The sequence below is a fragment of the Notothenia coriiceps genome, unplaced genomic scaffold, assembly GCF_000735185.1.
Source record: "Notothenia coriiceps isolate Sejong01 unplaced genomic scaffold, NC01 NC01_scaffold00024667, whole genome shotgun sequence".
Classification (NCBI taxonomy): Eukaryota; Metazoa; Chordata; class Actinopteri; order Perciformes; family Nototheniidae; genus Notothenia; species Notothenia coriiceps.
In genome coordinates this window covers 796,984-810,755 of record NW_011357368.1, presented here as the reverse complement: position 1 = coordinate 810,755, position 13,772 = coordinate 796,984, and the positions used below count along the sequence as shown (strand labels likewise).

At 41.0% G+C, this 13,772-nt stretch overlaps 1 protein-coding gene across 1 annotated transcript in view; it reads left to right on the top strand.

The window, feature by feature from the left end:
• prom2 (prominin 2) overlaps positions 1-9,289 on the top strand; it is a 13,678-nt gene extending 4,389 nt beyond the window's left edge. Inside the window, exons 5-24 of the mRNA XM_010782391.1 lie at positions 1,546-1,666; positions 2,021-2,084; positions 2,211-2,300; positions 3,202-3,398; positions 4,011-4,085; positions 4,308-4,371; positions 4,538-4,694; positions 5,182-5,334; positions 5,434-5,557; positions 5,666-5,754; positions 6,247-6,331; positions 6,437-6,580; positions 6,681-6,749; positions 6,878-6,970; positions 7,051-7,104; positions 7,200-7,280; positions 8,430-8,498; positions 8,604-8,693; positions 8,777-8,889; positions 9,013-9,289. Of these exons, the coding sequence (XP_010780693.1) occupies positions 1,546-1,666; positions 2,021-2,084; positions 2,211-2,300; positions 3,202-3,398; positions 4,011-4,085; positions 4,308-4,371; positions 4,538-4,694; positions 5,182-5,334; positions 5,434-5,557; positions 5,666-5,754; positions 6,247-6,331; positions 6,437-6,580; positions 6,681-6,749; positions 6,878-6,970; positions 7,051-7,104; positions 7,200-7,280; positions 8,430-8,498; positions 8,604-8,693; positions 8,777-8,889; positions 9,013-9,064 (1,984 nt within the window). The 3' untranslated portion in view covers positions 9,065-9,289. The remainder of the gene's footprint in view (positions 1-1,545; positions 1,667-2,020; positions 2,085-2,210; positions 2,301-3,201; positions 3,399-4,010; positions 4,086-4,307; positions 4,372-4,537; positions 4,695-5,181; positions 5,335-5,433; positions 5,558-5,665; positions 5,755-6,246; positions 6,332-6,436; positions 6,581-6,680; positions 6,750-6,877; positions 6,971-7,050; positions 7,105-7,199; positions 7,281-8,429; positions 8,499-8,603; positions 8,694-8,776; positions 8,890-9,012) is intronic.
• The last annotated feature ends 4,483 nt before the right edge of the window (positions 9,290-13,772 follow it).

The following is a 13,772-nucleotide window of genomic DNA, read 5'->3' as shown; positions in this document are numbered from 1 at the left end:
ACCCAGGTTCGGCCCAGCCTGATGATTCGCTCAGGCTGGCCACCAGCCTCTTCTGTTGGTTGTAACACTTCTGCTTTAATGCGCTGCAATGTTTCCTCATTTGAAGAGGGATGGGACACATCATCAGGGGTCCGCATTGTCCCGGTTATGCAGACCCGGCCCCGATTCCCTGGTTAGCTGTGCTGCGAGGGCAATCTCGAACCAGATGGCCAGGCTGTCCACACCCCCAGTAGATCCTCTGGCGGGGTCTCGGAGACTGCTCCTCTCTCAGCGTGATGGCACGCACAAGCTTTGTCAATTTTTCCACCCAGGCCGGCTCTGCTCTATTCAGCTCAATACCACATGCGGCGCTCACCTTCGGTGTGTGGTCATCCGCACTCCATGAAGCAGTACATAGCATCTCTCTCTCTGTGGCTAGCTCCAAAGCCTCCTGTAGAGACTTGGGGTGGGCGAGCAAAGTCTGTGTACGCAGGTCGGCTGGTAGTAGGCCCTGGAGGAAGTAGTCCCGGGCTAACTCACTCTGGATAACAGGAGGGCTGGTGAACCAGCCCCTCAATGTCGTTGGCGAGCTCCCTCAGCGGCTCCCCAGGCCGACGCTTGCGGCTACACAGTTCAGAGCAGAGCAGGCTAGCTGCAGAGCATAGTCCAAAGCGCCTCTTTAAAGCTCCCACCAAAGCATCATAGTCACTCCTATCATCAGGGTTAAGTAGCAGCAGGCTGGTTAAAGCATCCCCTGTAAGGCACATTGCGAGCTGGAGGGCCTTTTCTTCAGCAAACCACCTGCCAGCCTTGGCTAGCAATTCAAATTGTGCCTGGAATGCTTCCCAGTTAGCTTTGCCATCATACCTGGGGGTTTTCATAGATGAGGGGAGGGCTTCCCTGAGCTGCTCAGTGTATTTACTCATGCCTGCCCTCTTTGTCTCTGTTCCGCGTGTGGCGTCTCTATCGGGGGACTAGCTGGAGCGGTCGAAACCAGCCTCAGCTGCCATTCTCATGGTCATTTCTTTCACCCGCTCTCTGTGGCTGTCCGTTCCCCCGACCCTCAGCAGCGCCGAAGTGTTGCCGCTCGCCAGCTTCCTCCTCCCGTTTAATTTTAGTAGTCCCACAGCGACATGTTCTCACCGAGATGGAAACTGTAGGCTGTATGGCAGCAATCACTGTAGCACGCCGCTAATGCCGTTAATCCGAGTTGAACTTTTACTTCTGACACCAAATGTAGCGTCTCGCTACAGGAACACAGGGAGGCTTAGTTTGTCCTTTATCCGGGAGTTTATTATTCAGATCACAGGTTACTGTTGGCCGTAACCACGCCAAAACAATACACTAACCCTGTCCTATTCTTACTCTCCGTCACGTCTCCCGCTAGCTCTCTCCTAGCTTCCCTCTAGCAAACTTCTGAAAATGTTTGGGGCCCCTGTCAGTCACGGGCCCTTAGAATCGTCCTAACTTTTCACCCCCTTACGGCGCCCCTAACTCCCTGTATATGTCTCCCTTGGATTGTGTTCATGACACAATGTGTGTGTGTTTGTCTGTGCATATTTGCAGTGCTGGGAACGTTTGCATGTTCATGAGTAACTCAGACATCAAAGTGAGCGTGGACCAGAGTCAAGTGGAGCTCAACAAATCTATAAACAACATCCATTCCTACCTCACGTCTGTGCCTCAGGTAAGAGAAAAACCTCTTGTTGATTTAACAGCTTGGTATGGAAATATACAAAAGTCATGCCCTGCACCCGACAGCTATTGTGTGAGATGCAAACAGACCTCCAAATTCCCCAGTCAGTCCTATGATTCAGGGCCAGCTCAGCACTCTGCAGTGTCAATACTCTTATCTCAAGATACAAGAGAAAGGAAAAAAAGGTTTGAGGGAAATGCAGGCTAGTTTTGTTTGTTCTTCTTCATTTGAAGAAAAGCTGCTATGTGTGATGGGCTTGTGCAATCAGTCAGTGACATTGTTTGCTATATTTCACCACGTATATCTTACTTTGAAATACTTGGTTTTCCCTCTACCAATATCCAGCAAATCGAAAAGGTGGTGAATGAGAGCTACAGAACTGTTGAGGAGGTTAGCATAAACCTGGATGGTAAGAAGGGAACTAACAATGTAAAAATAGAGGAACCACTTTGTTGTTCACTGTAACAGCTGTGATACAGTGTCTGTTATCAATGTGTAACCAACCATCTCGCACCTGTGTGTCTGTATGAATTAGCCATTGGACCTCAGTTGGGAAAAGAGATCAAGGCGCAGTTCAGAGGAACCCTGGACCCAGGGCTGAGTTCTGTTAGACTGCTGGATCAAGGTATGCTCTCCCTGCATGCTCTGCCCTGTCTCAGACTGAGCATGTTAATGCATGTGTGCATATTTGAAGGGAGATCTTTAACTGCCTTTTGGATTTCACCTCCTACCATGACATTGTAGCGTTTGATAAAGCCTTGTGTGAGTTAGTGATTGCGTAGAGTACATTTTCAACAGTATTTCAGGCTCCCTAAAATACAAATAATAAACCTCATGACATTTGCTCCCTATCAACAGATAGCTGCAAATGAATGAATTCAAGAAAAGTGTTTAATCATTGTGTTTTGGCCCAAGATTGAAAGCACATGCTGGTTTTAGGAATGACAATCTATTTCGGCTTTATTTGTGTTACTGCTATATATGTTGCATATTATCCTAAACAAATCTGTGAAAGCGATATTGACAGATTGTTGGACATCTTCAAAAAGAACAAATGAATGTTCAAAAATGTGGCAAAACCATTGGTTCCTTAAAGCCAAGGATTGAACAGATGTAATCTCACATCATGTCTCTTAGGTATTTTCCTTTTATTTTATGTAAAAAATGTGAATTAACTTTCAACATGGCTGTCATTTCTATTTTTGATACAATACAAATGTATTTGCACTTGTTTAGAGTGATAAGAAGACCAAAGATGGCTTCCTGCCTAATGTAATTGTATTTTAGCTGTATATGCTGTACTCATGGATATGTGTGGAAGCAAGTGCTGATCCATAATTGATTGACTTTGAAGAATATTTAACTGTCACTTAGAGCAGCTGGATAATATCTCACCGAACAATCAAGTTTTTTCTCGAATCTTCCATTAATTTTAACCTTTTTAAAGCACTTGTGAAAGCAAGGTAGCAACAATGACTTGTGCATACCCTGGATAACATCTGTGTGCTTTTCATTTGTGTGAGCAGAAACTGTTAACACCAGTCTTGCACTGAGCCAGCTGAACTCGTCTTTGACCCAGCTGCAGTCCAGCATGGAGCGCCTCCAGGACAACTTCAATGCCATTAAAGATCGCATGCTTCAGACTATATCCAATGCAAGCTGCGTTCACTGTATCAACCTGAAGCCTGAGCTAGAGAAACTAACCCTGGATACCTCCATCACTGTAAGCACTCATTTTGTGTATCTTAGTTTGTCGGGGAATATTCCTGTTTTCTTTTCTTTTAATAGAATCCTCAGATCAAGTCTTAAGCAAAAGAGGAGTTAGGTTTGACTTCCGTACAGATTGAGAATCAGTGTTGTTACTGTGTTTGACCATACACCACCATGAGAAAACAGGAAGAATCATTTATGCAGTCAAACAAGCTCTGACGCAGGCTGAGACAGGGTGACAAATCATAATAGCTCTTCATGTTTGGCTTTGTCAGAACAGCTGATTTCTTCTCCTCCCATCTGTTATTCTCTATTCCTCCTACACTCCACCAATTCTGACACATACAGACTCTCCTCTCCTCTCACGTCTTTTCTTTAGCTCTTTTTGATGGAATCTACAGTCAAATATGTCATCTCCATCCTTACGACAAGAATAGTGCATTGACACAAGTATAAATACAATCCATCCTCATTATATTGTGTTACGCTTGCTCTTGATTAACGTCTATGAAAACCTGGTAATGCTTGTGTTGCTGAAGTCTGCTGCCCCCATCTGTCAGTTTAAAGTATAACATGTTATTACGTGATTATGGTTGCATGTTTCTCCCTCTGGTGTTCTCCACAGATTCCCAGCTTGAGTGAGTTCGAGTCTGCAATGGATGAAGTCAATAAAACTAATCTCCCATCCAAAATCAAGGAGGTCAGTGACATTTTGAATAAACACAAATATGGTAATAATCATCAATCAATTCAAATGACAATAATGTAATAACTGTTAAGGGACACTTTAAAGTGAAGCTATTAAATAATAGGCTGACAAAAACAAAGCTACTTTTTCATTCAAAAGAACTAAGACACAATTCATTCTCAACTCTATATGGTTTTTATTGGATATAATGAAAGAAACTGCACTTCCTTTCAGATGGAGGATTATTTCGACAGCATCCCCCGGTGGGTGACTAATGAGACCAAGGGTATAGTTCAAAGTGAGTGTGCACATACTGTCACACACTTCAGGCCTTTACTTCTCTCTTAATATTAGTTTGAATTAACTGTAAGATAAGAGCATTTTTTTTAAACGTGTGTGTGTGTGTGTGTGTGTGTGTGTGTGTGTGTGTGTGTGTGTGTGTGTGTGTGTGGGTGTGGTTTTAGGCAGCAAGCAGTTGTTGGGCAACATAAAAACGCAGATCTCACAGGTCACCAATGACATCCCTTTATCCTCTCTGACGGGCCTGATGGGTTCTCTGGACCAGGTGCAGAGCCAAATGTTCAAGTACACGCCACAGATCGAGAGAGTCGAGGAAATAAGGTAAGAAGCCTGGGGCCTGCCAACACATGTGATCAAATGCAAGAAAAGCCCCAAACATCTATCCTAATGTGTTTATTATATTTGAATCGTTTAACCATTATTAGAATTATGGCATTTTTATAACTATTGTCTTTTTCTTTTTCTTTCTGTTGTACCTATATGCTCACTTAGTTTGTTTTATGGGGTTTTATATTTTATATTGTTGCATCGATTCAGTTGTCTTGTGTCTTATCTGTTGTAGAGTACTCATTATTTATTTTATTTTAATTTCATTTTTTATTATCATATCTTTTACCTCCTTGTGTCTCTTAACCTGTTAAAATGTAATATTTTGCTGCATGTATCTGTAAAGTTCTTAACAAATAATCTGAGGGGAATTTCTTGTTGTTTATTTTTCACTTGTGATGTGTCATTTTGTAAAGCACTTTGAGCTGCATGTGTTGTATGAAAAGTGCCATATAAATAAAGCTTTATTGTTATTCTCCAGATGGGCAGTGTCTGTGTCCCTGTGCTGTGCTGTTCTCCTGGTGGTGGTGTGTTACCTGCTGGGTCTGGTGCTGGCCCCCCTGGGTTTGTCACCCAAAGACGACCCCACTGAGCGCTCCTGCACCGCGGATTGTGGAGGCACCTTCCTCATGATGTGAGTGCTGCTATCAGTTTAATTTTGAGTCTCATATGCTCGTATGAAGAGGGGAACATTACAACGGATTCCCCTCCTTTCGTCCTGTGTTGGTTTCAGGGGTGCAGGTTTCAGCTTCCTCTTCTCCTGGCTGTTCATGATAGTGGTGACGCTGCTGTTCCTGCTGGGCGGGAACCTCTACACCCTCATCTGTCGGCCCTGGAACAACGGACAGCTGCTAGAGGTAGTGATACAAAAATACATACACCGGTATCTGTACGCATCACAAACACAAACCACAGTCACTCTGTTAGACATCTTTGAGTTAATACTCTGCCTTCTCTCTCCACAGCTTTTGGCTACTCCAGGTATTATTCCAGGGTTCGATTTAAGGCAATCTTTGGGATTGAAAACCAACATCACTATCCCTGATATCTATAGGTATGTGCTGTCAATTCACCTCTCACACAGAAAGAAATACACCTGTAGATCTGAAGCTATTATTTATTATATTTGGATGAATCCATTGGTCTATAAAATGTCAGAAAAAAGGGAAAATTGTCAATCACTTTAAATCAAAGTCCAAGGTGATTTCTTTAAATGTCTTGTTTTTTGGTCAAAAGCTAGATATTTTCTGTAAAATATTATATCAATCAGAGAAAGACAGGAAATCTCCATATTTTACGGATATTTAACAGTTTTCTCGACAAGGAAAATCGATTTTATGATAGTGAGGCAATCTTTTTTGAATTTGACTGACAGGCTTATCTCATCGAGTTTATTGCCTTTGTGAGATGAAATACACAGATAGTTGTTATGTTTGTTTATTTAGTTATCTGTATCTGTGGTTCTTAAGTTACCAGGGTTCATAAAGCCCTTCAGTTGTAACTGTGATTAAATGCTGTACAAATAATTTGGACTCACTGTTTACAGAGACTGTAAGCAAAACCAGCCTCTGTGGACAACACTCCACTTGTATGAGCTCATAAACCTTGATGACTTACTCAATGTATCAAAAGTAAGTTTCCTGTCATTCCTTTCAAACTGTTCACAAATCAAAATGCTCAAACTTACATCAACTTTATCAGACATAAGTTAAAATGTGTTTGTCATTTGCACTCAGTACACAGCGCAGATCCAGCAGGAGTTTGAGAGTACAGTCATCACTCTGCCCAGTGTCACTCTCCTGAGCCCCGAATTACAGAAACAACTCAGCAGCTTCTCCAACAAGGCTTCAAATCTTGACTCCACTGCTGTCACGGAGAAGGTAACCATTACTCATGTATCTTTTTGTAAACCTCCTGTCATTAAATGCATCCTTGTGTAACATGTAGTTATGACCTCCTCATCGCTTGTCTCTCTCCTAGATGAACAACGTTTCCAGCATCAATCTGAATACCACAGCAGATAGATTGGGTTTTCTCGCTGCTTCTCAAGTGAGTCACATGTATATTAAATCAATGCATTTCTGTGCTATATATGTGTGCATCACATGATTCCTGATTGAATCCAGTTTTTGTCCTGCCAGTTGTGTTCTAATATCCAACTATTTGCATGTTTCTAGTCAAACAATGGAATAAGAAAAGAGCTTATAAATGAGGCCAGGGACCTGAAGCAGATCCAGGCAGACATAGAAACAATCATCATCCCACAACTGGTGAGTATCCTGCCCCATCTCCACATCCCTGTATTCTGTTTTTCTTTCCTAGTTTAAACATCTACTGCTTTCGCCCTCAGGAAAACCTTAACTCGACCATCAAGAGCTTTAGATCCATCGCAGATCAAATCAATGTAAGTAGACTGAATAACACCTGGGAGTGCATAGACCAAAGCTATTTTCCTCTCTTTCTTCCTGTGGCTTATTTTCTCCTCCTTGGCTCTTCCAGGGAACAGTGGGGGAGGTGCTGAGCAACGTGGGAACAGCACAAGACTTCCTCAACACAAATACAACACAGATCGTCAGGACCGTGAGTAGAGGCACGAGTCACATGAGTTTCGAAGAAAAAGTGCTGCATGTGGTCTGTTAATGCCTGAGGTGGGTCAGTCATTAAGCCAGAGGGGGGCGAGGGGGGTGTGGGCTGCTGGTAACTGAAACAATGTGCTTGTTGGTTCCACATCCAGAGTACATGAAACAAATTACTTGACAATTGTTTGAGTCTTCAATTTTACTTATGCAAGCTTTTTAGCAACTAAAAACTGGTTCTTTTTTCGAGCTAACTTGTTCATTTAATGGAAAATGATACTAAAATATCTGAAACAATTGCCATACGTGGCACAACTCTTTCGTTTACGGATGTTTCATAGATGGATGTCACAGAAATATGTGTGTAGAACATTTCATTTTATTTTCCCTATCTTCCACGTCATGTGACCCAGTGACTCCAAATCAGTGCATCATTGTATTACTACACTGGACACCTCTTGTCATTGTATTTATTACTTTTTATATGAATATTGCTATGAAAATTTATTTTATAAATATAAATATACATTTTATATTTATTTGATCAAAGTCTCTCATAAAAATGTCTAATTTATAGCTTCCATATCATGTGACCAGTTTCCTCCTAATACAAACCAGATATAGTTATTATTGCTATACTGGAAAAGTAAGACACACCTATTTTATTGGATTGTACGACTTATTTTACTTTATATTGATACTGTACTTAAAATTAAGTTATCTCCTAAAACGTCTTGATTTATTTGAATAGCTTCCATGTCATGTGACGCATTGACTCCAAATCTGTGCAGCATTGTATTTCTACACTGCACGAGTGTGACACATTTGTTGTTTTGATCTTTTTATGGGATTTCTTGTCAGTAACAAAAATAAATAATACCACCAGACTTATCTTTTAATATTTAAATGCATACTTTAAAGCAGTTTGAATTCCTTCTGTGTATTAAATGTGCTCCATAAATAATGGTTAAATAATTGCCATGCCTTCACTGCTCACACTGCCATTGAAGTTATTTACGGGTCACTTCGGAGAATTTACCCAGAATTCCACATGCTGAGGAGGCCAGGCGTGCCACTGATTCCTCATGACCTCCCACTGTAAAGCAGGGAGAACATGTGAGGAATTTACTCTCTTTTTCTCTCACCGTTCCAGGAGAGCAGAAAGTTTCTCGACTGTCAGCTGGGTTACTTCACTGTTTATGCTGACTGGGCCAATCTCACGGTAAACTGTGTTACATATCTTTACACTATAACTGTAAATGCACTCAAAGCAAGTTAAGTGTGTGATGTTTGTTTGTTTGTCACTGATCTGTGTAATCCCCCTCAGATCACACAGCAGGTGGGCCGCTGTGGGCCGGTGGCAGGAGCTGTGGACTCTGTGGATAATATCCTCTGCTCTCACCTTGTGGATTCTCTGGTGAGGATCACATGTTAGCTCCACATCAATCCTCATCACTTATTGATTGATTTTTATTGAACGATTTCTCTCTTCCTCCTTAGAATGCGTTCTGGTTCAGTTTGGGCTGGTGCATGATCTTCTTCATCCCAGGCATCATCTTTTCTATGAAACTAGCCAAGTACTACAGGAGGATGAAGTACTCTGATGCCTTCGAGTAAGTACCATTAACAAAAGAAGTATCTGCCAACTAACACACATAATCACGTGTTGTGCAAAAACCACATTAATTTGATCGTGCTATCCTGCCTTTGAGTGCTCTCAATTTCTCTATTTCCAGCGACCACTTAATCATGAACCCTATCCCCCGGGCCCAGATGAAATTCACCTGAGAGGACGGCATATGGACTGGAGACTGAACTGCGTCATCGCAAACTGAAGACACATGGGGCACTCCCGCACAGATGTGGCACATTGTCACTCCGATGAAAAGACTGAAAATAAATGTGAATTTACCTTTTTACACGTTTTTAAAAACAATCCAATCAAGACAGCAAAGTTGAAACAGATCAGAAGTCAGAGGGAGAGCCTGGTGCTCAGAACGTTAAATGGTACACGATAGAGTCCGTCTAATGGAGCTATTTGGTGTGTGGATCTATATTTGTCAACTCTGGTATTTTCATTCCAGTTTTACTGTATGGGTGGATAAGCAAAGTGGCTGCAGTGGTTATACAATACATGACAAACTTTACAAAAAGCGTCTTTGAAATAACCTCAGGGACACACACAGGGCATAAGGGAATCTGCAGGGACTTTTTCATATTTAAATAAACATTTCAGAGAGACTTGTTTTATTAGGTAAATGTTTTGTGACTATTTAATATTTTAACTCAGCTGCTGCTGGATTCTGGGAATGTTTGCTTCATATTTCAAACGACAAAGCCTATTTTTGTTGAAACATTAAGGTACAATGGGGGTGCTCAGCAGTGGGTTACCGTGCCAACAGGCTTTTTATAACGTGTCAGCCTCTGTCTGTTTACCGCCATGGTTCGAGAATTTAAGTCCAAAGGCGAAACACTTTTTTTAGTTATATTCTTAATGACTTTTGCACTAAAAATGGAAATCAAAGCACTTTTTTATTTGAATCATAAAATGAATACACTCTTTCTGTGTGACTGGTGTCACTGCTGTAAGCTAAACTCAATGCTTTAAGGTTCTGATTTTGCTTGTGAATATTTTTTTTATCTCATGGTTTTGACTGATTTATATTTCCAGAAAGATGATTACTAGACTGTGTGTTTGTCTCTCTGTTACACAGCACTTTTACATGGTCTTTGCTCAATGTGATTTCAAAGGTTGTGAACATTTCTGCAGCTCCTGTGAAAACTGCTGTAATTAAAAATCACCCATGATCAACAAATTCACAGTCTGCTGTGCATTTTTCTACATTTAGCCGTAACGTGAGTGGAATCAGTCACACAAGTCATGAAAGTGCTTTCACAGTTCACATTTATCACCCAGCATACCTCTTAGTGCATGAACATTCATCACACTGCAGTAGTTTGTAGGAAAAGTTATCAAAGTACCAAATACAGTCTCTACGAATAGCATTTGATGATGCTTGTGGTAGATTATTATGTGAATCTTGCTTACCTGTTTTGATTAGATTATGTTCAATTTACAACAGAAATGTGGTAACAGCCTTTTTTAAGCACAGACCGTTTTAAAGCACCTGTGTGAGATATATATCATTATAGGCCCCACACTATAATATTTATTATGAAAGTATCCTTTAATGGAGTAATCTATCCACTGATGCAGCCCTGTATCTACATATAGTCAGCTGTTCAGAGTCGAGCAGAGGACAGGTGGGGCCAGCCTGTTTGGATTCATTTGTTTCCAGGATGCCATCTATAATAAGAACAAGTGAATCGATGGCATACAGCTCCCTTATGACTCAACATCTTGTAAAAGGAGAGGCTGGAAGAAGAGAAACTCAATTTGAAGAAAGAAATGTGTGATACAAAGTGAAAGAGAAAGAAAGGGAGAATATATAGATTGCTTGAGGGCTGTAAGGTATCAGGTTATTCTGCTGCCATCTGACTTTTTGTTGCCCTTTAGGAGGACTCAGGCTCTTATTGCACTCTTACTCTAAAGATACAGGAATAACAACCCTCCAAACGTATTCCACTGCTGTGATCATATATCCTCACATCCCTGTGTGGACCCTGCCTGTTTGCTGAGAACCAGCAGCCATGCACTCGGTGTCCCACCTTTCTTGTTTTCAGGTTTTTTTTTAAGAGAAGGTTAATGGGTAACAACATTCCTCTTAAAGGCCCCGGATCACCACACATTTGAGTGCATTTACACACTGAAATCCTTCAACTAGATCACACACACACACACACACACACACACACACACACACACACACACACACACACAGGTCCAAATTTGCTTTGATTATAGTTCAAGGACAGTTCGTACAACTGCTTGTAGTAAGAGCACCGAGTTCTAATCCCTCTCATTGAGAAATGTATGTAAATGAAGTCGGGCAGGTTAAGAATAATTCTGCTCTTCCCTCTCCGTCCACATACCTGGGGAAGGATAAGCATCAAGTAATAGATCTAGCACAGCCTGAACTGCCAAATTCTTTAAATAACTCACAATGTAGTCCAGACTTTGAAGGTGTTTAATTTAGTACCAGCCAACACACATGATATATTCATTCAACACCTGCCAAAGCCAACCCTCTACCTCATGCATACATACTAAAAACCAAACAAGACTTTACAAGTGATGCAGGACACAGCGCCTCCTCTTGATTCTCACAAAGGGGGCCAAATTGAACATTAAATTGTTCTCGACGATTTTCAACTTGTGTTATTGTATAATATCTGTTCATGTCCTGACTGATATATAAATAAAGGAAGTCACAGGACATTATAGCAGTCAGGCACTAACATATGACGCTGTGTGTCATCTTTGAAAGGTCACTCCAAGATGGAGCTGCTGCCGGAGAATTAAAGATTCAGGAAGTGTGCCCGTAATAGTCTTTCATGGAGGTATACTTCCACTGTAATATGACAAGCTCAGAAGATAAGTACGAGAAGGTGACACCACCAGGTAATGATGTTATCAGCTTACACTGTATTCAACTTGAAACATTTCATCATGTTCAATTTCAATAAGATACCATTGGAAACAAAACTAAAATAAATATGTGAACAAAACAAAAGATATTCTTTAGATAAGAATCCATGACCTAAGGGACACTAATAATACATAATGCTACTTTTACAACATGGAAAAAATCTAAAAAAATATACATGCATGATACATAATGATTTGAACAAATCAATAAAAATCTCAGCGGTAAAGACACTGCTTTTAGATAATCGGTCCAATATACAAATAAGGATTCAAATTCATGTTGTGTAGCCACATTTTAGCATTTGAGTAACCTACATTTCAGCAACAGCATGCCACTTCAAGCAAGAATGTGAATATTTGTCTGCCAACCTGAGGAAGCCTGAGGAGGAAGTGAGGACCTAGGGAGCAATAAACCACTCCTACCATGACCGAAAGAGAAATTAATGATCTGAGAGAAATAGAAGGAACGTTGGGTATCTCCTTCTCTATGTGCTTGACGGAGCACCACAAATTAGATTTATCCCCATTAAGCCATTCGGTCTACTACTTAAAACAATCATACAGACTATATTTGACAAGCACTCTTGCCAACGTGCGGATCCCACAATCCCTAGCTTATCATTTATTCTACACTTCTATCAGCCTGGTGAATTGGGATGGATATCCTTTGGCCAACTGCCCATGACTTTAACCTCAGTAGCAATAATAACTCTGCTGTGTCAAGTTCACACTAGGGACATGTGCACTAGCATATATCTGAGTTCAATTTCAGCTGGATTGTAGTAGACTTGACTGGAATTATATAATAGGCCTGGAGCCGGAGGGGTGTGTTGATCTGGAAGAAAGTCATTCAAACTTCAAGCTCTGGATGAGATACTTTATCTTATTTCCAAACTTCCCACCTGGATTTATTATAAAGATCTAAGGCTGTACCGCATGTTACTCTTTTTTTTATCAAAACTTATTTTGGGATTTGTCAAATACAAAAATGACCTACTTCATGTTGTCAACATCCTAAAAAGAAAAGGGAAAAATACTCCCCCTTAGTTAAGTCCATAGCTCCTCCTCCTGTGTGTGGCAAGCTGCGATTGAGTGTATACAAACCAGCACTTTTCTCTGTTAGCACCAATACGTTGGAACTTTAAATTCAATCAATCAATCTATGTTTATTTATATAGCCCAATATCACAAATGTTACATTTGTCTCAGTGGACTTCACAGTTTGTACAAAATATCAGTATGACAATACGACACCCTCTGTCCTTAGACCCTCACATCGTGCAAGGAAAAACTTCCGGAGAAAAATCCACAGTTTAAAGGGAAAAATGGGAGAAACCTCAGGGAGAGCAACAGAGGAGGGATCCCTCTCCCAGGACGGACAGATGTGCAATAGATTCCGTGTGTAAATTGAAAAGATAATACATTTGCAACATAGGTAGTCCAAATGTTTGGAAATGCATGTGTGTATAATAGGAAGATGAATCCACGAAGATATCCATCCAGGACTTATGATCCAGGACCACAGCCACGACTCAAGATCCAGGACTTGCGATCCATGACACAGGACCGCAGGATCATCCATGACTCCGGATCCCGGCGTATATAGACACCAAAAAGAAAGAAATTTGGGGAAGCTGGGTTAATCGGAACATGAGAGTACACAGGTATAGACAGAGAGAAGGAAGAAGTAAGATGTCCCCCGACAAACTAAGCCTATACAGCAAAACTAGGGGCTGAATCTAATCAGCCCTAACTATAAGCTTTATCAAAAAGGAAGGTCTTAAGCGCACTCTTAAAAACGGATAGGGTGTCTGCCGTCCGAACACAAACTGGAAGCTGATTCCACAAAAGTGGAGCTTGCTTAATTGCTTAATTGCTTAATTGCTTAAACACATGCTTAATTGTAAGCATGTGCTACTATTTTTGTATTGATTCATATGGTAATTA